The sequence below is a fragment of the Molothrus ater genome, chromosome 1, assembly GCF_012460135.2.
Source record: "Molothrus ater isolate BHLD 08-10-18 breed brown headed cowbird chromosome 1, BPBGC_Mater_1.1, whole genome shotgun sequence".
NCBI lineage: Eukaryota > Metazoa > Chordata > Aves > Passeriformes > Icteridae > Molothrus > Molothrus ater.
This window is the reverse complement of record NC_050478.2, coordinates 44,079,829-44,106,042: the sequence shown is the minus strand read 5'-3', so window position 1 is coordinate 44,106,042 and position 26,214 is coordinate 44,079,829. Positions and strand designations below refer to the sequence as shown.

At 37.9% G+C, this 26,214-nt stretch overlaps 1 protein-coding gene across 1 annotated transcript in view; it reads right to left on the bottom strand.

Moving 5' to 3' along the window:
- DNAJC13 (DnaJ heat shock protein family (Hsp40) member C13) overlaps positions 1 to 26,214 on the bottom strand; it is a 56,309-nt gene that overhangs the window by 18,427 nt on the left and 11,668 nt on the right. Inside the window, 36 exon segments of the mRNA XM_036402918.1 lie at positions 483 to 618; positions 1,203 to 1,222; positions 1,225 to 1,280; positions 2,096 to 2,211; positions 2,865 to 3,066; positions 3,672 to 3,826; positions 4,005 to 4,050; positions 4,966 to 5,120; positions 5,591 to 5,675; positions 6,119 to 6,321; positions 6,719 to 6,823; positions 6,972 to 7,073; positions 7,416 to 7,478; positions 8,429 to 8,588; positions 8,667 to 8,770; positions 10,833 to 10,986; positions 12,140 to 12,222; positions 12,735 to 12,749; positions 13,916 to 14,059; positions 14,198 to 14,293; positions 15,326 to 15,401; positions 16,569 to 16,690; positions 17,946 to 18,002; positions 18,741 to 18,896; positions 19,402 to 19,509; positions 19,761 to 19,860; positions 20,676 to 20,845; positions 20,925 to 21,004; positions 21,104 to 21,270; positions 22,047 to 22,138; positions 22,278 to 22,373; positions 22,459 to 22,665; positions 23,724 to 23,924; positions 25,028 to 25,069; positions 25,403 to 25,552; positions 26,040 to 26,115. Coding sequence (XP_036258811.1) covers positions 483 to 618; positions 1,203 to 1,222; positions 1,225 to 1,280; positions 2,096 to 2,211; positions 2,865 to 3,066; positions 3,672 to 3,826; positions 4,005 to 4,050; positions 4,966 to 5,120; positions 5,591 to 5,675; positions 6,119 to 6,321; positions 6,719 to 6,823; positions 6,972 to 7,073; positions 7,416 to 7,478; positions 8,429 to 8,588; positions 8,667 to 8,770; positions 10,833 to 10,986; positions 12,140 to 12,222; positions 12,735 to 12,749; positions 13,916 to 14,059; positions 14,198 to 14,293; positions 15,326 to 15,401; positions 16,569 to 16,690; positions 17,946 to 18,002; positions 18,741 to 18,896; positions 19,402 to 19,509; positions 19,761 to 19,860; positions 20,676 to 20,845; positions 20,925 to 21,004; positions 21,104 to 21,270; positions 22,047 to 22,138; positions 22,278 to 22,373; positions 22,459 to 22,665; positions 23,724 to 23,924; positions 25,028 to 25,069; positions 25,403 to 25,552; positions 26,040 to 26,115 — 4,100 coding nt within the window.

Genomic DNA, 26,214 nt, shown 5'->3' with positions numbered 1-26,214 from the left:
CTGGAGCCAAGTGTTAGGGTGCTCTAGCTATCCCTCTTTCCCAACTGAGCTATGAGATGGGTTGTGTTGCAGCACACTCACCCAAGGACTCTAACACTGGTCAGAATTTCTGCAAGAATGGCTCATTGTTAATAGCCAGATGATGTAATCTCATGTATAACCAGCATCTGGGTGACTGAGTACTAGCGAGGATTTTTCTGCACAGACAGAATTCTCCATACAGAGGAAGATTCAAATTGCTTAGTATTGGAGCAGAGCACTTCAAAGAGCTATTCATGCTGTTATGAATTAAGTTTTACTGCAGATTAGTTTATTTCCTAGAAGAAAAAGTCCTAATTTGAAGCCCTATACCATGGCTACATAATGCTGTGGCAAGCCAGAAACCAGATCAACAGAGCACACACTGAAGAAGAGAGGAGATTAAAGCTGACTGAAATGACAACTAAATAAATGAACATAAAACACTGAGGCAGCATGCTTACCTTCCTTATGCCTGTTGAAGAGGATGCTTTGAGTTTTCAAGATCAAAATTATGTTTTCTGGATCTGGCCCATCTATCACCTTGGCAGACTTTGTGCAGAGAAACTCATATGCTTTATTAACTTTTTCAAACATATCCTGCCAATAAGAGACCAATAAGGAGAAACAGCCATAAGTGTTGTTAAGAACACTCTAAATTACTGGAGCATAGTTTAAGTGTAAGTAAAATAAAACATTTCAGGTTACTAGCAACAGCACTAGCTTTGCTGCCTCACTGCACTCAAGGAAATACTGCAAACACTGGTTGATAGATTAGTTTTCTTTTGTCTCCTGAACTCTGCCCTAGGCAAGAGACTTTAAGTCAATCATACTATGACAAAAGCAGTAAGTACAGCTGGATTGTGAGGATGGTCAGAGGATGCAGTCAGTCTCTGAAAGGGAACAAATAGCTTGTTTAGGTCCTCTGTAACTCTCTAAACAAGACCATTTCTGAGATATGAGTCTGATCTGACTACACCAGTTTACTGTAGAAATACTAAATCCTTGAATGGTATTAGTTAAATTATTAATCTGTAGCATTAATCTGTCTTTTATCATTCACCTAGAGCACAGTTTTTGAAGGGAAGAAAGACAATTTAAGTGTGCATTTCAAAATTCTTAATATACGTAAGAGCTGAATATGTTCCCATTTTATTAACACCATAGATTTGTGCTGTACATACCCTGCCTTCTGGATTCTTGTCGGGTGGTATTTTTGAGCCAGCCTGAAATAAGCTTTCCTGATCTTACTTTCATCATTCCTGCAATAAAACAAGTTTCATCAATTACACTTAACAACAAAAAAACCTAAAACAACCACAGCAAAACAAGCCTGGGGCTCTGAAAAGAGTACTAACAATAAGTGCAATTGAGTGAAAACTACAAAGCTCTCCTATTTCCTTTTTAAAACTCTGCTTCATCATCTTACACTGAATGGGGGCTAATTGCGTGGTCACAATAGGAAGAAATTTTAAAGACTGAATGTATTTTAATACTTTCAAGGTGCTCAAAGTCCCTCAATATTTTAAATGAAGTATCCAAATGAGCTACAAGTGTTGAAAGTTAGTATTTCACCATTTGCATTAAGTGCATTGGTCTTGAAGGATAAACACAAACTGCTGTTGGTTCACTTGCAGAGACCTGAAGTCAGAAACCAGTGGCAAGACAGGACACAAAAAACCTTAAGGATATAATCACCAAGAAAAAAGGCAATATGGGGGAGGGAGAAGGATGATTCCAGAAAAAAAGCTCCTTTGAACATATTCAAGTTCTGCTATAGTCTTTGCTCACTATGCTTAAAGGTTGCCCTTTAAAAGAGCAAAGCTCAGAGCATTCCTTTCCCCATTTTCAGCTTATCTAAACACTTAAACAATTGTTTTCTCAAACATTGGAATTGTACTTCCAAGCTTTGCTTCTTTTTAGCAAAGCAATCCTCCACTGTGAAAGAAGCAGGTGCTACATGTGACTGAGCTGGTACTAACTCATTCCATGTACCAAGATTAGAAACTTCAGTTTGTTCAGTGCATGGAGTTTATATGAAGTACCTATACAACTTTAAATCCTGAAGACAACTTACTGGCCTTGTCCTCTGGGTAGGTTAAGAACTTCATAGGCATCATCTATGGACATGGTGGGTGGCTTCTTCTCCACCTCCTTCTTCCAAGCTTCTAGGGTATCTTTCAACAGTTTAACCTCAAGAAATACAGTTTATTAGTGTTTCATTTATGCTGACACCAGTATACATAATTTTTAATAAAATGCTGTTTTACTAATGAATCTTGTATTTTATTCAAGATAAAAGCACCTTGAAACTAAAATGACTATATAAGAGTCAAATTAGAAGATGGAGAATCACTTAAATAAGACACAGCTCAAATCATGATACTACAGAAACTGAAAAGCTGCATGAATAAATAAAGCTGCTTAGACAGATCTAATCCATAGACTTGTACCAAAAAGATCTCTTCAGTTAATGTACTGACATGTTAGCTTGGTTTCTCTTGCAGCATAGATAAATAAGAACCCCAGAGTCATGATTTCCATTCCCTCTCCCCACCCCCAAAAAAGTATCACTGAAACATTCTCTGAAGTTTCTTGGATGCTTGATTTTGCTATTTAAGTAGTCACCACAAGAAGGATACACTTATGAGATTGCTATGTGGAAAGAACACTATGCTGCTTCAAGATAAAGTAGGGTTTAATGTATTTACTTGTGGACTAAAATTCACGATAAAGGAGTTACTTGCAACAAACCTAGCTATTTTGTTAATATTTTAGAGCTTGTCATTAACTTTCAGGACTAAAAGATCAAGAACTAAATGAATCCTAAAATACTTCTTACTTACTGGATCTTTAATTGGCCAGTCTGGAAATCTGAGTGTATCACAAAGATGCTTGAGGTAATAAATGTTACAGAACAGCTCATTTTCCAGTTGGGGATAGTTGATAACAGGGATGGGACAATATTGGTAGAGGGCTCTTGTATTGCTTTGAAGACGAGGAGTGAAGTCAGCAAGATGAGCAGCAATCTTCTCGATCATTAGACGCCTAAAAGTGACAAAGTTTAGTTTAACACTTGCCCAGCAGTCCTTAATCCTCTCTCACTGTACAAGTATGTTCAATGATTTCTTCTGAAAAGGTTTTCCTTAGAAGTTTCCCATATTTCAGTAAGGATTTAGAATAGGACTCTGTCCTATTCTATTAGGGAGCTATTTAAACACCATGAAAATTAGTGTATTAAATCAATCAAAAGTGATATTTTCCTTTTCTCAACACCTCTTTTCTTTCTGGAAGACCCTAATATGTACTGGAATATTAGAGGTATATCACACAGATAGGAGCTGGTAATAAAAAAGTACATCTAAATGAGTAAGTATAAAGCACTTCACATACACAGTCAAGTCTCCATTCACATAACTAACTCACTCAAGACATTGAGGGAAATATTCCCCTTCCCACTGCCAATTCTGCTCTCCCCTGCTCTAGTTATTTTTGGTTGAAGCAGAGCACAATGCAGACCATTGCCCTTGCAGAAGACAAACAAGAGGAAGCCATGGAATCCAGGTATTTGCAGCTTTCCTTAAGAATGTCAAGTACCTCTCAAGATAACCTGTAGTTCAGATTTATTTGTCCCTCTGACAGAAAACAGTTACCTCATTTCATTGCTCCAAATTGCTTCCGGAGTGTCAAATTCTCCAAGGAATATCTCAGAAAATTTTTCTGGTTCATAGTTTTCTAAATAACACACCATTGCTTCAGGAAGAATATGTCCAAGTATACTTCTTTGAACTATATCTTGACTTTTTGTCTACAGAAGAGATCACATGGTCATCTCAAAGGTAATTGAATTCTGCCTTGCTAAATAATTGGAGACCTAAAAACTCTCCCCCTTTTCCCTTACAGTAGATAAATTCTAGTTAAAACATCTACAGGTAGTCTGCAAAACTATTTGGAAACAGAGGTAGTTACTGTTGCAATCTACTCACTTCTTCAGACTTGAAAGCTTGTTTTGTATGTGTGTATTTCAAAAACCTAGAAAAGAAACAGCAGTTATCTTCTTTTTGTTTGATACTTAGGTACTCTTGAATAGTAGCAGACCGACACAGTTCAGCTGGCAGGTAGTACACATTTACTTTGAGATAAAAGAGTAACTGAAACAGTTGTATGAATTTATGTACTCAGTTCATTAAATCCTTGGGAACTCCACCAAGCTAAGCACTTCTGTGTTATAAATCTTGCCTCATGTTCATCATTTCAATTTGAAAGTCTTACTCCTGAAAGCTGGTTTTCCACACACACAAGAAAAGATGCTGATAGAGACACAGACAACCTCTGCTCTGTTAGATCATCGCTGCAGGGATGACACAGGATTATTTTAGACTAAGTGCTGACAGTTCTATTACACCAGAGTCAACATGGAAGCATGCAATCATTGCCCAATGCACTTCACTGTCCAAGAGACTTAACTAGAATTGTAGGACAGCTTTTTATGAACTATTGCATTTAGAAGAAAAGTACTGACAAGAATGGCAGTAGCTACCTAAATATGCAGTGCATATTAGACTGATTTAGCTGTTTTAGGCTTTAATATTGAAAGAGGCTGTTAGATTTTTTAAACTCTTTCAATAGCTGCCTACTATCAAAAGCTACATCAGCATATATGTAGCCTGTGTTACTGCTTTTTAGTGCTTGTAAATGGCTTATTCTACAGTAAGGCATGCCTAGTTGTACTATTACAACTGTGTCATCAGACACATTCTCATTCCCTCTCTGGAAGGATAAGAAATTCACTTTTTAGTGACTGATTAGATCATGTGGAAGCAATTCTTCTAGAGGAATTTCATGTTGGTTCTAGCAAGCCACATTCCCCAGTGCATGTAGAGATGTAGGGCAGCAGTCCTGAGCATGACTGGTCAAGAGGTGCTTTTGGCTGTTCTTTTTCCTCACCTTGCAATAGGAAGTACATTGGAACCTGTGTACATCATGATGAAGAAGAATACTCCACTCAGATAAAAACGAGGTAACTGAGGGTTGTCTTGCATGACATGAGAGAGCAATACAGCAACTTTTTCCACCAGGATAGGATCAAAAGTCAGTAATAGCTGAAACCAAACACAAGCATTTATATTAGCTGCAAGTACTCTAACCAAAATTGAAGTTTTAACAAATTGTTGGGACAACCCAGAAATTTACAGGTATTACAGTTAAAGAATACTTCAGCTTAAAAACAACAAGTGTCAATCAAAAAACATTTAAAGTTGAAAGGGACCTCTGGAGATCATCTTGTCAAACCCCTCTGCTAAAAGTGTGATCTTCTAGACCTGGTTGATAAAGATCATGTCCAGGTGGCTTTTCAGTTTCTCCAAGATGGAAATATTTCCTTAAGAGATATTGGCTGAAAAGCATCAAATTTGCAACAACACCCTATGAAATTAACAGCTGCTTGATCAGGAACCTGCACAATGCTACAATTGTTCTTTGATGCATTTACCCCACCTAAAGTATTCACACCAGGAAGACAGAGCAAGTGAAACTTTCACTCATTCAGGCACATTTTTGAAGAGTTACTTACCTGAGTAATATGAGGAAGGCAAGTACTATCTGACAACAGCCTTTTCACTCTAGGCAGAGGTCTTATAATAGCATTATCTTGATCCCTAAAAAAATCAAGTAGTACAGCAGTAAGCACACATGTGCTTTTTCTCTTTCAAGAACAAACAATTTTATTAAGCATAAATATTAGACTATTGAAGCCATATTCTTTGTCTTTTTTGTTAACTTCAAAGTTTGTTGTTAGACTTGGTAAGTGTGGTTTAGTGTCCTGCATCAAAGCAGTTTTGTTTAAGTTAAACAAGAGCCTGTCTATAGCATTAGAAATGCACATAGCTTGTGCATTCATTCTTGCAGTTCCTTTCACAATATTAGTATTGTCTCATTTACAAACTCTCTATTTGCCCACAGAATTAATTACTACCATGTAAAAGGCTCTTTAATAGAGCTCCTTAATGTACTACTTTCTAAGAAAAGCTTTAAGACAGGATTTACAATTCATGCATCTGCTAGATAAAGTTAACCCCTTCTCCTGAAAATCACCATTTACCTGCTGGGAAAATATCCACACATGGTGATGAGCATGTTGAGGACAAGTGTGGCAAGGTCAGTCTCATTCAACACAGGCTGCCCGCTGGCAAGCAAGCACCACTTCAGCTGAGGGATGACCTGTAAAGGTCTCCAGCCATCCATACCCTGAGCCCAGCAACGAGTTTTTGAAGTCACCTTCCCATCGTTCCATAGTTCCTGCATCTATTGCAAGATTAAAGATGAATTTAGTTCATTCAGCATCCAGAGCCACCTTTGCTCCTAAACACTCACACTCATGACAAGCTTTTAACTGCTATATGGCAGACTACTATAGTTGCATGAAATTTCAATGTGTTTATAACTCTGTCATAGAATCACGAAGAAGAAAGTGTTGATTATGTTGAAACCAACTGAGGCATGGAGGGGTAGGCAGTCTTATCAAAAAGCCTGCAGTTCTTGGCACTACATCAAGTCTCTTATCTAGCTTTAATCCTTATTTAAAGAGTTACTTGGAGGACATTCTTTAGCATTGTTTATGGTCCCTCTCACTGTTTGAAACACACCCAGTCACCAGGACAGAAATAATTTGTCAAGTTGTGAGTCTGAAGCTGACAGGTACCTCTTGAAAGCTGTAAGGACCACTCCTTTCTTTGTCAGCATTGCCAAAGTACCATTCTTTCTCGCTCTCCCTCTTCGCATCAGGTGCTGCCTCAATCACGTTGCTCTAAAAGTTGATGTTTACAAGAACAGCTTTAGCTTCACAGTGCAAATATCACATTTCTACAGGAAATGTGAAAAGTACATTGATTTTTTTAAAGAATTGTCCCTTTCACAGAGCAATATATGAGTAGTAAGAAACAAAGGCCCTGTACCTGCAAAGGGACCGTAGCTCTGCTCGTGTGAAGATGTGCCAGAGTAAGAAGATCTACAAGGATTCTGATACCGTTTGAATCCATAAGGTCCTTCACATTTCTCTGTTAACAAATGAACTGAGTTACCAAAAGCATTTTCTAGATAAGCATTGCTGCAATTAAGCATTGCAGAGTTTTATTCAAAAAAGAAGTGACCACAAAAAAAGTCAAATCATTCTCTAAAGCGACTGGATTTGGTGCAATCACCACAATATCTACACATTTCCTTCAGCCTTCTCACTGGTAAATAACAGCAATCACATTCCAGAAAGCTGTAGCAAACATTGTTCTAAAACTTCCTCAATACTTGAATTTTGGTTCAAGTTAACCCTGAAAGACTACTTCAGACTATTTTATACACTCAAGACTGATGAATCCACTGTTAAGTGTACTTGTCCACCTTACCTTATTGAGGATCAGCTTGTTGAGGAACAGGATCAATCTGTCCCGCTCAAGCCTGTCAGTGCACTGTTTTAGTAGAAAAAAACAACTTAGTATTTCATAGCACATACTGGAAGTTCCCTTCAAAAGTCAACATAGTTGCAGCTGCAAAGCCCCATATTGTTTCTTCATGCCCAGAAAAACTGATGACTATTAAATGTTAAGTTTCATGCACAGCTAATAAAGGTAGTTTTCTGCCACTGAGGAGCAAAGGCCTTGCTGCCCTCCAACACTGATGTTGCCCTGGATCAAATCCACTATTCTGCCAAGTCCACTGTTCTATCAGGACCATGTTTGGATTCCCAGTGAACCAGTTAAAACAAGCACAAGAAAAAAAGAGAATGCTTTTAGCCAGCAGACAGAGAGGGTCTTTGATATTTCATCCCTGGTGAGATTATCAAGGCTCAAGGCAAAATAACAAGGGACTACCCTGGCTCAGTTTCACTTACAACAGCCACAACTCATGCTGATGCAAGGAAAGAACTCCTCCTTCAGACTGCATGGAAATTTATTTTTGCAATCTGAATCAGTTGTCAGACATAAATTAACAGACACTTAATAGGCAAAGCAGCTACTACTACAAATCTAATCCACCACATGTGCTCATCTAAAGCTATTATTTCATTAGGTCTGGGGCTATGACTCAAAGTCAGTACTTTGAAATAATGTGATATGGAACAAGATTCTCCTCTCACAAAGCTTCTGCATTTTTCAAAAGCAAGCTGAAGTTACATCTGCATTTTGTTGGCCTTAAAGAGACTAGTTTGAAACATCTCTAGGATCAGCAGGTTTTTTAGTTAAACTTTAATGAAACTGAAACAAAGGGAGATTCTAAGAACAGCTGTTGGCAGCATGGAAAAAAGTATTCACAAGCTGTAAACCCAAAACCTGAGTTTCACAGTAACTGAAGGATCTGAATGTACGTTGGACTAGCAGTATGCTAACTACTATATCCAGTAATTTAACATAATTCTTACCCTTTCTAACATTCCAACAATGTACTTAGTATCAGAAAATGGTCCTATTTCTTCATGACACCTTCCATAAACAATGGCCAATGCTTGCAGACATAAGCATTTCATATTCACTTTTGGGGTAAGCAAGAAGCGATGGTAGAGTTCATTGAAGAATTCATATCTAAAAAAGAAAAGAGATTTTAGAAAAGAAAACAAACACAGACCTTAGGAATGAGATAAGGTTTTAATAATGTCTCACGATCTTTTGATTGCTCCACTCTCTTCAGTTTCATCTTCTTCCAGCAGCAATCTGAGATAATAATCCCCTATTTTTATTTCCTCAGAAAGGCACTCATATTTTACCTGTAACACAGAACACCTTACTTAACAATTTATATTGTTTCTCCTTCTGTAAGTTTTTGTTCACATAACAATACTGAGCTCAATCGCATCTAAAAACTCAACAAGGTCAGCAACCTCTCCTAAGCTGTAAGTAAACTGAAATCTGCGAGTTTTCTGTTAAAGAAACATACATCCACAGAATAAAAGTCACTGGCTATTGCTGCTCCCCTGAATAAATGAAACTTCTCATCATACTAAAATCTCCATTTCCAGCTTTAACTAACTTGTTTCTAATACCAGTTGGTTTTATTAACTAAACTTGGATAACACATGATGCATTCAGTGACTCAAGTTTAATAAGTACTTATTCCACTGCAAGGTATTTCACTTAATGTTACTGCAAGTATGAAATACAAGCATGACCCCAATTACTAGTTATACTTGCTATTGTGCTGGATAATAAAAGCCTAGAGGCACAAAACAAGAAGCTGAAGTAAAATTGCACAATAAAAGCCATCATTAACTTCAGAGCAACTACATGAAATTTAACAAATGCCTCAATGTTCAGTGGTAACAAGAATTTGGAAGCACTTCAATTAGAGGTACTTCTAACATACAACAAAAGCCACTCTTCAGTGGTTTTTCTTATCTATAGTTTGCAGATTACTGTCATGAGGCCACAAAGTTATCTACAGATTTGATCACATCATTACATACAATGATATCCCACTAACTGGTATGCTTTCAGAGAAGTATCAAGCCACCATCCTCCTTGGCAAAGTGACAGGTTTCACAGTTGATAGAAAAGCCTTTGTCACCACTATCTAGTTCAAATACTTACAGCATAGTCCAATAACATCTTCACTACTATTTAAAAGCAAATCTGTGAGACAGCAGCTGTTCAATCCAGTCCCAAAGTATCCTGGCTTGTGGCTGCAAGAATGCTACTGCTACATTCCAGCAGCATGAAGCCGCACAGGAGCATAGGGTACATGGGGGAAATCTGTATTACTAAGCTTCAAACCTGTACTTCTGATTCTGTCCCAGTTTGCAGCACTAAAAAGTTGGGATAGCAGACACTGACACCCAGAAGTCCTGACCTATATCTGAAGGAAGCTTTGAAACACAAATGACAGCACAAGAAACATTAATCTAAACCCAGTCTTAGCTATTTCCTGTATCAATGTAAGAAGCAACCTGTAGTTGTGTGATAGGGATAAATTGCATACATAAAACTGCTCTCTCATTAAACATTAGCCTGGTGTCTTGCAGTTCTTCCTATTTGCAGAGTAGCCAGCTGAGAAATTCACCAAACCAAGTTTGTTCTCATTTCACCAACAGTTCTCAGCTCAAATGTCACTAGCAAGCCATACTCTAACAAGGATGGCAATGGGAATATCTAAGGAATATCTTGCAGTTGAATTTAAGGGTAGCCTTGCTTTGCTTAAGTGTTACACATTAACTAAAACCACATTGTTGTGTGGAACCACAACAATACTAGAGATAAGAGAACAGTACAGGAAGTGTTTATTAGCACATTACTTGAAAACATCTTGCAAGATGTTTTGAGAAAGCCAATCAGGACCATACTGCTATAATTTACAATGCAACATGTTTTAGTCCCATAACCTATTCATGATTTGGCAAGCCAGTATTTAACAGATACAGGATTACTGAAACATGAAGGAAATAAAGACAAACTTGTTATCAGGAAGAAGTGACTTCTGAAACTACCCAAAACAATTCTGATAGAACACACTCAAAAACAAGTTTGACTTATCTGGACAACAGTGCAAGGACTAACTCTTGTCTTAATGCAAGAATACACCACAGGTTCTGATAAATGTTTAATCTCTACAGCATCATTTGTTGGGTTAAAGAAGCTTCTGTTTTGCCCAGTGACACTGGAGAGTAGTACCTGTTCACTGATTCAAGCCTTAGCAGTTGATTCCATAACCCCTAAAAAAAAACTAGCTTGCAGTCAGAGATCATCAACACAAAATTCACTTGCAGAATAAGAGACAGAAGTGACATTTCAAGTGATACTTTACAGATGCAGGTTGTCTTATCATAGGTCATTTACCTCAAACTCCTGGTGGTTCCATGAGATAACATTAGCACTACCAAGTTCTCTGTCAATATTAAATGCTCTCATCTCAGACTCAAGAGTATCTCTCAGTTCTTCCCGTGTTTTGAAGTTCCAAATCAAGTTTGATCTAGCATGATCCTGAACAAATCTAAGAAAGAAGTTACATAGTTTAAACCCCTCAAAACATTATCTGAAAAGCAGACAAGATTCAGTTGGCAAACTAGGAGAGATCGTTAGCATTAATGGACCTTAATTAGAAGGCAGAGAGCAGTGGTCTCCAGGTTGTTACAGTAATTACAGTTGTTCACTTGTATACTGTTTTGATAGCCATGGAGGCCAGCCTAGACTAAAGCAGCCTGTGTCATCCCTTAGGGCTCAGTTTGCCATCTGCATGTAGCTGATGACCAGGAGACATGCAAGCAATTCACTGTAAGCCAGTAAGGGCTACAGGTAAACAATCCAGAGCAGCAGACATGCACATACCAGCTGTGTTTTAAACCAATAACACAAAAAAGTAGCTTATGCAGTAAAATAGAAGTTGATGTCTTAAATGTCACAAAACAGTCAGTGGACATTCTTAGGAGTAGTTACCAACACAGCCTTTGGATCCAAAGACTGAGAATGGACTTTAATACCAAAGGTTTAGGAGCACACAGATCTTCCTTTCATGAAACTGTATTTGACATTTAGAAACATGAAGAAGTTAGGTTTATGGAATTTCCCCCAGCTTGCTTACATCGTTTGTTAGTCAAGCCAAGCTTTATTAGTCTAACACAATGGCTCTAGCCAAAGTGATGCATTTTTTTCAGATGGAAGCCTCTCCCTTGTAAACTTTGACAGCTGTAAGAACTTAAGGTAAGCAAGCTGCATTTAGGACCTGTGGCACTATTTGAAATCCAGTATCCATGTGCTTTCTCTTGCTCTGCTTTAAGCTCAGAACTCAAGTTACAAAATCTTGAGTAGCTTACAGGTACCATCAAACTACAATACCTTCCAGTGCTACTTCACTTGGCCTTCAGTACCACACAGATTTGCACCTGCAGTTTGTTATTTACTCTTCCTTTTGGTTAAAGGGAAAAAATTATGTAGTTTGATGATATTTCAGAAGCTTTCTAAATTCCTCCTTTGCCTAAACACAAGCAAAATCCTTAAGTATAGCTTAGGGGGTTTTTGGTAAGTACCTGTTACAAAACACTTGCACTGTTTCAAGGCAGGCAGAAATTCAAAGTCACAGAAACTCAGAAGATATTAACAAAAATACCCAGTCAGATAAGAACCTGTATTAACTTTAGTATTTTCACCTGTAATAAAAGAGATCCCAGTTTGCTTCTATTTTTATCCTTTGGCGCCGTTTCCTTAGTATCACTGGTTTTTGAATCATGTTCTGCAAAATAACCAAATTTCATAAGTCAGTAGAGGCAGATATCTCCCATTTTTCCCTTTTAAAATAAAAGGCTATATTTTTTACACTCCTTCAAAAATCATACTAAGTTAAGCCTCATTAATAATGTCTCCTTTTCTGGTGAGTAGCAGCAACAGACTTTCACAAGTGTTATTTGCACCAAGTTAAATCATGCCAGAGAAACTTTCAGCTGTTTGACACATCATTTGTTTAGAAGCAAGTTATCCCTGAGAAAAGCTTAATTCCCACCACCATAGGAATTCATCAGCTCCAAAGATGATGGAGATGAAAACTCATGATGAAAAATGTTTTGCCCTTGAAAGGAAAGAACTAGAGGAACTCACAAAAATAAAAGCAAGCCTGACTTGGTCACTGAAAGATTCCCTATTTTGATGAAGCATGAAATCACTGTTATCATCTACATGAGGTATCACATGCAAGCAGAAGTCTGAGCAACAGAGTCCACACAAGTGACAAGAGATATACAGACTCACCATATTGTTTCTGTCCTGATTATGAAGGAAAATTGGAAGAAAAAGAAAAATACATTTAACACCCCAGAGTCACTGAAGTAATTTAAAGCCAATTTAACACCAAACTTGCTACTACATCTTCCAAGCTACACTTGCACACATTTGCTGTGAAATGATACAGCTCAGAATTCTACACAGAAAAATGACTCTTTAAACTCAGTATCTAGACAAGTTGTTTAAAGTGCAATTTGGCCTTCCACTGTTTTTCACATTTATTCATTTCTCCAGTTTTGAACCTAATTCACCATTATTTCACAAATATTACTGTCAAACTTCTGCATTACATTCTTCATCAAACCTGAGTTAGATTTTTGTAAATTAAAGCTTATTACTACATCAGAACAAGTACAAAGGCATTTTCAATACTCTGCATTGTGCTTTTCATCCTTTCTTGCATGCACAACAGATTGTTTCACTGAAAAACAAGCTTAGTCAATATAGTAAAGAAATTTAAGGGAAACACCTCATAATTGAAAGAGTTTGTCATTTTGAACATGGCAATTAAACTAAAAGAAAAAGGAGACCAAAAGACTCAAGCAATGCTTAAGCTCTCCTCTCACAGTATCAGACCAAAACAGTCATTTAGGACTTCAGACTCAATCATGACCTTAGGTACAGTCTTGTGTTGCCCTTCAAGCACTGAGATACCTATATGCAACTGAATCCTAAGGTGGTGTCCATGGCAGGGGAAATAGAACTTGATGATGTTTAAGGTCCCTTCCAACCCAGGTTATTCTATGATTCTTCAAGAAGGTTCCATAGCTAAATTATCACTGATGTAAAGTATATAATTTTGAATGCAAAGAATATTCCATTTCTTTTAAATATACCTCAAAAACTGGTTTTGCCACATTTCAAGGAATTTTCTCCTCTATAATCATCTTACAAGAAATGCATATAAGCTGCACTGCAGTTTGATACAGTTGGCTAAAGCCTAATACATATGCTGAAGGAATTCATTTGCCTGATTTACATTCTCCCTGGATCCTATTTCTAACCCAAGAATAGTAAGCACTAGAGAGTTTCCTAAAAGGAAGGAGAACTCTCAAATCAAAACACTTCTTTACTATTTCAGTGTGTGTTCTGACACTCAACGGTGACTTAGTCAAGTTACTCTAACAAGGACTTTCAAATACTTTTACCTCTTTTTGAGCTATGCCCATTCGATCTCTCCAGTGCATCAAGACAAGATCCACCTTCTCTTTGGCAAATTTTTCAACTTCTTTTGCAGCTTTTCCAGCCAGTCTCTGCCACTCTGGCACTTTATTGAACTTGCCATACTGATCCTGCAGAATAAAACCAATTACTTAGTTGTGGGTTATCTTTGCTGCAGGTCAATGCAGCAGTCAAGTGTCTGTATTACAAAAGTCACTAAGACAATATATCTATATAATGGAATAGGAAAGACAACTACAATTACTTACAGTTGCAATTTTTAAGTTATCTCTAACATGCATTCTATCAGCATCTTTTTCAGGAACAGGATCAGCACTGTCAAGGTATGCCAGCAAACCTGGTGGCTAAAAACATTTAAAACCAGTGTAAACACACATGTGGCTAATTAACAGAAACCAACACTTTAGGTAATAACACAATTTCTTTAAATCAGGGATTTCAATTTATATTCTACTCTAAAGCAGGTATGTAAAGCTCCAGCATTTTTTTTTTGCTGTGAGTAGTAAAATGCCACCATCCTCAATAGAATTGCTTAACAGAGACATATTATTGGCTTCAGTGCAGCAGAACTCTTGGCTATACCCCATTTCTTAAAGCAGCACTTAATGCACCTAAAGAATGCAGGAAGAAAAGAGTTGATCCCAGGGCAATACTGAGAGAGATGAATAATACTAGAATCCATCCATATCCTCTGATATGGACTAAATGTTACATGTGACATTAGAGATGAGACAGTCTTTTTTGACTAAGCTTTCCATAAGATAGTGTTCAAAATCAGGACAGTTTGCTCTGCCAAAAATGAAGGAACTGCTATTTTTAAATTAAAAGCTAGTAATTTAACAGATAGTTCAATAAATAGTGTTGTAAGAAATTATCCTAACTTCACTGAAGTAACTTAAGCAAGAAGCATTCAGGAGGCTGTAAGGGTGAAAGAACATATGAACAATCAGCATATGAACTAACAACATATAGATTTAACCAAGTTACAAGCAAACAAAGTTGGACAAGCAAGGCATGAAAGCATGGACAGAACTCCTGATATCTTAATTTCTTATCAGCACAAGAAAGCATTAGAGACATGCCTACAATGTGTCCCCCTTTTAATCAAGAAAAAGAAGTCAAGACACCTTATTTTTAAGTTTTGTGTCAAAGTATCTTAAAAAGTGTCAGGAAAGTGACAAAATTTTTAGAGTATGAGATGCTTTGAACCTCATCAATATCCTTTAATTAGCAGATGCCAGACTGCTGATCTCCCAGGCAAGACCTTCCCCTTGAAGGAAAAAGGGAATATGTTTACTATCTAGACTGTCCCAACTTTGATACTGCAAGCTTTCATATTTTATTTTTTTGCTACTCCATATTTTGTTTTTACTTACCAAAATACGTTTCAACAAATTCATAGCAGTTTTGTTCTCAGCTGTCCAGAGGCCAACCAAATGTCTACTTAACTGCCTGAAAAAGCCATTGAAATTAACAAACTGCAAGTTAGTACTTTAAACAGATTTTTAAACCACTAAACTGTCACCCTTACCATGCTGATGAAATGAAGATGATCAAGAGCTTCGCACTCTTGAGTGAGTAAGAGCACAAAGCATTACATTGTTCAAGGATATGCTTAGCATGCTTTAAAGTGTTGCCTCTGAGAAGTTCCAGTGAAGTTAGTGGAACAGCAGCAGCACATGCTTTTTGATCTAGACCTAAAAGAACACTTGAGCAATAGAGCAGAAACATCTAATAACCAAGTGTAAGTTTATCCAGCCAACTTTAACTTACAGCTAAAGTTAAGAGGCTAGAAGCCATCAAGAACTGCTACATGCTCTACTTGAAGTTCTTAATACCAGTTATTGACTAGAAAATCCTTTCTAGGAGCCTGCCTTCTATGCCAACTGATGCTTTCTGCCAACACTTGTCACTAGGATTCTACTGCACTGAACTGAAGCATTGCTACAAGCACACTGTACATAGTAGCACCAAACAGAACTAGCATGACAGATGGTTTCATACCTGCTCTCTCCTGGATGACACACAGTGGCAACAAGCTCCACTTGTCCCTACATTCCTTAGCAACTCTAAGCACTTCAGGAATTCACAGCTAAAGCTTCTATAGTCTTGTATTTGGGTGGAATTAATTGAATCATCACTCATCCTCCACAGCATACTCTCAGAGATCACAAGTTCTACTGACTGTTGATTCAGGGAATACCTTCTGTGAGGAAACTTCTCTCTCAGATAGGATGGGTGATCCTAACTGCATGCAAGATGTCTGAGATGTGCACACCCATTTTTATACAGTTGTACAGTACAAGTTGAAACTTTTTACAAGTTCCAAACGTTCTACTTGCCTTTTCTTTCCATTAATTAAAAGAAATAAAAATCAAAACTTAAGCCATTAACCAGTAACCAACCCAAGCCCACCTTAACAACAAAAAAAAAAAAAAAATCAAGGGTTTATTAAGTTGCTGCAGTTTCAGCTGAAGCTTGTCCTACTAAAATATACCAGCTGCTAAAGAAAATATTCTCCTGAAGAACTGCAACTTTTCTTCCTTGACCTCCCAATGTATGCTAGGCCATTACTTAGATTTTTTTTTAAACATGATATATCAAGTGAGATGGACATACCTATTTGTAAGCATCCTCTGATCTGTGCTTATTGTAAACATAGCAGTGTGCAAGTGACGAGGTAAGGCACCTTCACTGAGGGCAAGATCTTGCATTTTGGTAGCAATCTCTTTGTCTCCTTCCTTTGGAAATAGGGCAAGATGATTACTAAGGAAAGAATCTTAATTAAGCTGCTTTTATCTCAGTCTAAAGTTCCAAGGCCTTCTTGACCATCAATTATACCAACTAATATTCAAAACCAGAAGCTTGAGTATGACAGGTTTTAAGTGAAAGTTCTCAACAGAAACTGCTCAATGCTGTAGTAAAGCCATGGACCAGATAACTGGTAGTTGCATCTATGAGGACAGTAACTGAAGAGGGCAGGATGCCTGTGTCCCATCATACATCAGGAGGCTGTAGTAGCAGTACCATTTTCACACTGCAATTATAAATTAGGATTAAAGAGAGAATGGCAGCCACACATAATTGCCCGTTGCTTGGCTTTTGCCGGCAGTAACCACTTAAGATTAATGGCTGCTGTTCAGTTTAGACAGCCACATGGGTAAGACTGCCACTCACTCAAGACACATTAGTTGCAATGAATAAGAAAAAGCTTTTGCAGCACTTTTACTCATCTAAATTACAGGACTTTTAATAAACAACATAGTAACTTTCAGCTAACATTATCAGGTACATAGATGGAAATGTGAAGATTTGGAATACCTCTATTTCAAGTGTTCATTCACTTCCATTCCAAAAAAGCACTAGATGCATTTCAGGTGCATAAGCCATTGTTTTACAATGAGGCACTAACTTAAGCCCTGAATTTCAACCCAGGAAATGTCAAGAGTCAGTTAGCAAGGTCATCCTGCAACAGTCATGAGGAACTCTTGAAAAGTATGGACTTGGCCCATACATTATGTGGTATGGAAACTTAAAGCCAAAGCAAGAACAGAGGCTGACATCACTAGTCTGCTCTGGGACACTACTGCCTACAAATCCCAGTCCCATTCCATCTGGCAATGCATCCCAGGAAATATGACCTTTCCTCCTAGAAGTACCCTCCAACATGCAGAAGTCTGGTGGCTCTGAGGTATGTGGCTGAGCTACGTACAACATTTACAGCCAAACCTTGACTGCAGTATGAAGACATGCAAGGCACTACCTAATGTCCCAACTGACATGCTTTCCAAACCCCCAAGTGTAAGACAAAGCAAGTTGCTATATTAAACCACTCACAATTAAGCAGGTGCTCTGTTCCTCACTTCCAACTTCCCCCTCCCCACTCCCCACTTTGAGAAGCTAATACAACAAACTTCTCTTGGTAAGCAATTGCACTTCCAAAATAGACAATCCATATTTTGCATGCTATCCCAGCTAACATTGATAAAATCTCACCTCTATTATTGCCTTCATCACCAAACCTGCTCCTTTCACAATTGCCATGGAAGGGTGCTAGAACAGAATGTTAACAAAGAAATTATCCAAGTGCAAAAACTGAAGATTAGATCATCTGTGATTCAGTTTCCTTAACTAATATACATGGCTGTTCTACCTCCAATTCAGTTTGGTGAAAGCTAGCCTTAAGAAGAGTTCCTACCCTGTATCTTTGAACAAGCATCTCTCATGCAACTCCCAGACACAGTTCCTGGTACTGAGCAGCAGTATATATCAGAGAAGCTGAAATAATGCTGAGGAAAGCGGCTGACACAAGCTGACACTAATCAAAAGCAGAAGAAAAAACTATTTTTACAGTAAGAAGGCATTAGCATTTTAGCTAAAAATGCTACAATCCTTATAGGTTTACTACTGAAGAGGATGTTACTCTCCTTTTCTGACTCTTAACTCTCATTTACGGAGAAAGAAACAAAAAGGCAGAAAACTTGCCAATCAGAGGAAGACCTGTGCATCTCTTGAATCTATCCTAAAGTCCAAGTGGTATTTTACTGTGTTTCTGGAAACAGGTCCTAGGCAGTCTAGTCTACAATGATTTGGCATATCATTCACCATAGAATAATCACCTCAATCTGATATCTGAAGGCAAAATAATAGGCCACTAAAACATTCACCGAGATAGAAAAGATTTAGGCACATTAACCAACTGAAGCCAAATCCATCTTTCAGTAAAATATGAAAAATTTCCTGTTCACTGATTACCTGAAGCCTCTAATAATAGTGAAAAGTAAATCTTACCTGAAAGAGCTTAAATAGTGTTCTTCCATTAGATGCCACCATTTCTAACAACATGTCAAACTGCTGCCCCTCAGTAGTCTCACTATATGGAGCACATAGGGCAAATGTCAGGAAGTCCAGAAGTGAACTAATTACTAGGGCACCTGTCCCGTGATCCTGAAATTAGGAAAAAGGGTATGTAACTCAGATACAGCAGTCCAAGAGTACTCATGATGCTGAAGGTGCTCTTCCCTATTATAGCATTAAAATAGTCTGTAAACAAAAACTATGGGTTTAGAAAATTCTATTACTCTGAGTATGGCACTACCCTGATAAATAATTGGTTCCTAAAGCATATTAGAGACTCAAAATACTTTTATCTAGTTTAATTCCACAAATTTGAGTTTACACTGTTATTTTACTTAGAAGAAACATCCAGTTTCCATATTAAACATGCAAACATTTGTTGCAGGTCACTCAAAATCTGTGGTATTGACAGCTATTTCCTAACCTGTCAAGATCCAATCTTAATTAGAACAAACTTCAGTGCCAGACAGAGCTGTATTTTCAATTGTAGGTGCAAACACATTCAAAGATACATCTCAGCACGATAAAAGCATTTTCATCGCAATTAGGAAAGGCACCTAAAGAAGCTTAAATCTGTTTCCAAAATTTGACTTACCACATGGGAATTGAATTTCTCTAGTAGATTTTCTAGAAACTTCTTTGAAGAAAGAAGGGAAGCTTTGTTCAGCTGCTCCTGCCTCAGGTCATAGTCATCATGCATGGGCTATAAAAAAAACAAGTATTCACTACACAGGAACATTTCAACCCTCAGTTCTTAACAGCTGTAATCCAAAAGCCACTCTCTCTACACACAAAAAGTTCAGTTCAGTTCAAGTTCAGCAAGAAATCACTGTATAACAAGTTATTCCATGTCTGAACACATTGCAAGTTGAATGGCAGTCCCTATTTCTACATCTTTCAGTAGCCTGAAGTTCACATATTCCAAAGTGAAAGAAACTGGAATTTAATACTTACACACATAAGAGCACACAGCATGTCAATAGAGGCATGGGTTACTCCATCATTGTTCCTTTTGAGGGCTTTCACAACCTTCACTCCTAATCGTTCTCGAAATCTTTTGAAAGGGAAGCAAAACCACCAAGATCAGAGAAGAAACTAAAATCTTAATTTTAAGATGAAATCTAATCAGTGGCCAAGAGGGGTCTGCTCCCATTGCATTTAGCAAGCCAGTACCTTGATATTTTCATAAATTTGAGATTCCTGGTAGGAAAATATTGACTTTACTGTTAACATGCCAAGCACATTCATCAAAATAAAGATGTATCTGTGTAGTTACAGGATACTATTTATAGAGAAACTGAAATTTATAAAGGTCTCAGACAAAGTGCTTTTGTTACTCTTCCTGTCATTCTCAATATTATAGTTCCTCTATATTTCCTAGTCAGAAATGTTTCAAAGACTCTTTCATTTTCAGAATAGACAGTTTTTCTGCTTCCTTATATTTTTTAAGACAAACTCCAAGCACTCTGTACATACTACAGAAGTACAACCTCCTAACACCATTTTATCTTGTGTTGAACTGAAGATAGCAATGACATCAGCATACTTTGAAACTGAAGAACTGCCTACTTCAAGGACAGATGAAGGTACATGTTAAAAATTTTTCCACTAGGAAAATCATTAAACCGTATTTGCTTCAAGACAAAGTATTTAGCACAGGAAGAATCAGCTTTCCTTGCAAATGATTACCTGGGATTCTCAATTTGCATGAAAGCCTGGTGGCAGCCTCATACTACTGAAAACCATCATGTAGAGAGTCTTACAGTCCTCTTCAGAAGGGAATTCCATTTCTCACTTTTAAGTTACTAACAGAAGTTCAAGGCCTATTTTCATCTACTACTTCCAAGCTCAAAGAGACTTTGCACTTACTTTGGAAGCTGAGTAAAGGCAAGGAAGCCTGCTTTTGAGGCCACTAGTCGTCTTACTGCTTGGAATTGGCTTTCAAGCTCTGCATTAGATGCTGCAACATCTCCCTCTTGGGAGAGCAATGCTGTTATGGCATTATTAATGAGCTTCTCCTTGTTTTCTGAGAAGAGACCCTGGTTAAAAAATAACAATCATTAATTTCTTTATGCATTAGCAACATCTTAAAAGGATGGGTAAAGGCTCTATTCTTACATCTTGTGTAACTGCATGTAGGACTCCACTGTAGGAAATGTTAGCATTGAACCTGAACACAGCATCGGCAAAGTTACCATCTGGAAAAAGACATATCAAAAGTTAAGTGTACAGTACCTGACTCAATATCTGGATGCTTTAAAGAGCACTATAAACCCACATAAGAAGCATTAGCTTACTTGGAGGAGCAGCCAAAAACTTCAGATGAAGGCTCTCTACTTCTTCATCTACAGGCATACTGAGTAATCCCCAACGCTGGCCTTTGTGGGTGGAGGTCATTTTCACACAGACATCTCTATTACCAGAGGCTCTCACTCCATCCAACAAGCTAGCCAGGAGAGAATCTCTGGGGTGGGACAATGACACACAAATACAATTAATATCAGAGAAGTGGTGCCAAAGAAACAAATTATAAGAGAAACAGGGGGGAAAAATTCACATCACCTGGAATCTCTTACTAATGCTACTGCCAACAGCTACACCTCTGGAAGAAACCACTAACTTTCAGTGTTCCTTTATGCACTGTAGGGAGAGAGCTGACTTACACCCAGTATAGCCAGCTGCAGCCATTCACTAATGGGATCAGTTCTAGATTATCTGTTAATGAGTGACACATGTGTTAGCCAATTCATCCCTGTGCTTTCTACAAAACCTCATTTAGCAGGATTAGACTGTATTACAACTGCAAGTGCACTCAGGGACTGTTCTGTTGGTTGTTTTAAATAGAATCAACTAAGACTGTCTCAAGCAGAGAACTCAAAGGGTTCCCAGCCTTCACATTTCCATATTACTTAGACTGTGCTTTCTTCCCTTGTTTCAGATATACTACTTAACCAAATACAGCATACACAGAACTATATTGCTTAGGAGAAACAGGCTGTATCTAACTGTCCAACACCCTTTCATGTTCATCAGAAAACTTCTGGAGAGATTTGTTTAAAGTTGGAATGAAGGTAAATGGGAGAGATTTAGTTCCTGTAACAAACCTTGATTTGTAAGTGGCAGACTGCTAGAACAGCAAGGCTTTGAGTTAACCTCTCCCAAGGGTCAGAAGCTGAGGAACTAGAAGTGCTACAGTAGTAACTTTCATTTGAATCTGTAATGCACAGAAGCTCCAGTTACCTTTCTGTTGAAGAGTATTTTCGAATTTGTCCTTTGATGAATTCAATGGTGAAAAGCTGGGGGTTTTCACAGTCACACACTATTGCAAATACCTGAAAATAAGGACAAGGATCACATTCATGAAGTAGTGCTATTTAGCTACTCTACAAATTAAGGCTTACATATACTTTCAATTCCTCTCTTTTAGAGCCTTTATTTGAATAAGTGGTAGTGAGAAAGAATGCCCCTTACCTCGCCTAAAGGTTTCAAAGTTGCAATGTTGTAGGTAGCTGGATCCCTCTCAACTAAGCAAGCTTCTGTAAGAGCTAGTATTCTTTTCACAGGTTCCTTGTAAAACAAGAGAGAGGCATGCTAGGAAAGAGAACACTTACTACTTAATAGGAACCAAGTATGTTCAGTCTAACAACCTTACCAAGTGCCTAGGTGTTATTTTTTGAACAACAAACTCTGCTAAAGATGTTATAGATTCATCATTGCTGTACTTCCCAAAGCGAAGGTTCAAGTATTGCTCAAATTCTAGGGATTCTTTCCTTATCCGCAGAGAGATGCCTATGAAGTTGCCAGCATGGTCTATTGCACTCTTGATAATTTCCTCCCTCTGCTCAGAGGCAAACAGGTGCTGCAAATTTTGTCAGGAAAAACAATTAACAGGTGAAAAATATGGCACAGCCAAAGAAAATCACAGTTCTAGAAATAATGGTCCACTATATACCTAACAGTAGGGAATATTCACAGCAGCTGGACTGGCCTTTGCTAAGTGCATGGTATAGACAGGTATTTATTACACAGGAGATCCACTACTAACTTTACATTTGCCTTTAAAAAGAAAATCTATAGCAGCTATTCCTAAAGGATATCCCGCTACACATTAGTGTGCCATTAAAGTTATGGTCTGCATGACCTGCCTGTCCACCCTTGGCAACAGACCCTGACAGCCTGGCAGGAGTGAGGACCCAGAGAAAGCAACTGGGGCTACCACTGGTGATCTTCAAGGTTAGGGCAGCTCTAGAGGATCAATTATACATCGCTAATTTTATACCAAAGAAAAGCATGCTGCAATACAAAAGACATGGAAACCCTCATCCAGTTCTATTTTAGAGACTGAGGTAGCCATACCTAGGAATTAATTTATGGTTAATAATGTAAACATCCTTTTCAGCTGTTTGAAGTACAGTACTCAGAAACCCTGTCATGACTTTAGAACCAACGTTACACTGCAATATTTCCCAAGCAAAGCTGCTAAGTAATCAGATCACAGGTCTTAAGAGGCAATGGCATCACTGATCAATCTATTTCTGAATTGAATCCCTACATCAGTTAGGGATTAGTAACACACTAATGTAAATTTGAGAAATGACAGGAAATTCCACATTACATTCATATTGACTACCTAAAAAAACTAGATATCTCACCCCTTTCAAGTTCTTAAACATGCAATACACACACACACAAAACTCCCCACACCAAAAACCATAACCAAACCCATATCAACATCCTCTCAAATATTTTAACTAATTTCCTATCCTTTTAGGATCTGTCCCTAAGCCATGAGGCCCCACAACTGGGTCCCAAAGATGCACATACTTGTATGCTCCAACTGTGTTGAAGCTTCATTATTAAATATGCAGCTATAAATATCCTAAGACCCATACCAAGATATTTTGATTTAATACTCACCAATCTACTAAACCCTCCATAGAGGATACAGAAGCCTCCCTGATAGCCAGTAATATCAACAAAGCCTTCAATATTTCTGTAGTCATAGGAGCACAGGACCTTATTTGTTGCAGGATCAATTTGGTCAATACCTCCAGGAGTCACTTCCAGAATCACAGGTTTCCTCGTATCACTCCAGTGATGCTTATAGCAATTATACCTCTGCAGGGAGAGCTACTTTTAGGCATCAATGCACACTCCTTTACTACACAGCAGTAGTTCTCTACTTAGCTAGTAAGTTCAAAAAATCATATAATTTCCCTTAATGCTGTTGTCTATATTAAGAACACTATGAAGTAGCTGTAGCTGACAATTGACAAAGAGGTCACAGCTTAAAAAATGCATGTTGAAGCAAGAACATAATCCCAAAAGAGCCACTCCCAAAGGAAGTAAGTTCTCTTGTTGCAGAAGTTGGTCTACTCACAGACTTCTGAACATTGTGGTTCAATGAGGAAATAGCATTTACACCAAATGCTGTTATTCAGCTAATTAAATCAAGTTAAGGTAAGTTTGTCACTGTAGTGAATATTTTTCATCTCCTGTAGTCACATTCCATTACAAATACAAACTTACTTCAGCCAGTAAAGTTAGAGGTCTGTTCTAAGCTACAATAAGACAAAGGGGATCCCCATATTCCATCAGTGTTACTATGCTCATGACTGAAGATTTATTCTATGAAACACTTTAAATTACTTAAAGTAACTATAAGCACTTGAAGTGCTGCTATCTTCTATGACCAAAAGACAAATATAAAGTCCAGCTCTGGAGACTGCATTGCTTATTGCTGTATTACCACGAATTCAGTGAATGCCAATCTTGTCTGTAAGATCAGAACCTACAGAATCTTGTCTGGTCAGACCCTACAGAAATCCTTTTAGGAAGCATCAAATGTTCAGGATATTATGCAGAAAATATTTAATTAGTAAGTAAAGCAAACATTGACTAACATGAATCAATGTTTTTCTCCTCTCCAGATAAGATCTCCACATAGCTCAGCCCTGTGTTTCAACAGTAACATTCATAGTCCATGTACAAGCACAAGGCTCAGGCCAATCAAAGTGAGCTCAAATATTCTACTGGTAAAGAGGTTCCCATTGCTTTTGAACAAACTCCATTTTCTCTTCTCAATGACTTCACATCCAAATTCACAAAAGCTATTTTAGGTAGCACATATAGCACAAGCATAAAATACATGAACAAAGCAGAAATCTGAGTCTTTAGATCATTTCTTAATGGCACATGATGCAGGTAAGCCAGACACTTACCCGTCCTGTGATTTTTCCTTCTGAGAAGTCTGTCCTGAATCTCTGTATTTAAAAAAGTTAACAGTGAATGAACGCAAATATGACAACCTATCTATCCAGAAAGTCTACATTTAAGGTGACTTTGTTTTATGAGACTCGTATTAAGCCTCCTCAGAAGGCTCATCATTCCACTGCAGTTAATATATTCAGTATTTGTAGCTTTACTCACTCTTTACAGTACTTGCTCCAACTGACACTAGATCAAGAGCATTAAGATAACAGCTCAAAAACTTGCCTTCCTACTTTTTATGCAGGGAAAGAAAATATAATACACTACCACAAATGGTAACTGAGTACTTACTGCTTGCTTGAAGAAAATAAAAATAAAAATCTTACCAGTGCCTCTGTAAGGAGTTCTGTTCTGTGCTCTGTGGAAAACTTAAGTGTCTCGGATTTTTTTCCACTCCCTTTGCGAAAAGTGAGATTAAATTCTGTTCCTTGTCCTTTTCCAACAGGAGAAATACCACAGATATCTCCATAAGGCCACTAGACAATTGAAAGTAATTAGGTTATACTGTCAGTAATTTTAAAGCTACATCTCCCCCTTCAAAACCCCTTAGAACCTATAATAACCCTGTAACAAGGTGCCAGCTAGCATGCTACCTGACAGCATAAGCTTGAGCTTCCTCTTTGATACTGTGCAAAGTAACTAAGTGTCCTGACTCCCTTCAGGGACACAGCTCAGCAGTGATCAAACTTACCCTGGTTCCTTCAGAACAGCACAGCCAAAGGCAAAGTACTACTTGTTGGCCAATAAAGAGAAATTGCCTAAAAGTACAAAACCCTACTGGGTATTTGTAGAGTTAGTGGAGGCAACACAGACCTTCTGTTATGTGTACTTTTGTACACAGCTGCCACACCTTCTGGCTTTTCTGAGATCTTGTCAGACTAGATGGTTTCTTAAGCTTGAATGCCACTATTCACTCTGGATAATGGACATAAGTCAAAAATCAACTTCAAAAATGACAGTTACCTGATTTGTAACTTCCAGTGTGTTGGGGTTGTATGTGGTGATGGCATGTGTTCCAACTGAAAAGACTCGCTTATACCTAGAATACAAAATAATGTTAAGTTTCTCCAGAAGTCACAGGAAAACCCATACTGAACTGCAAAAATGATGTTAAGATATACACAGGTTTTTGTTAGGA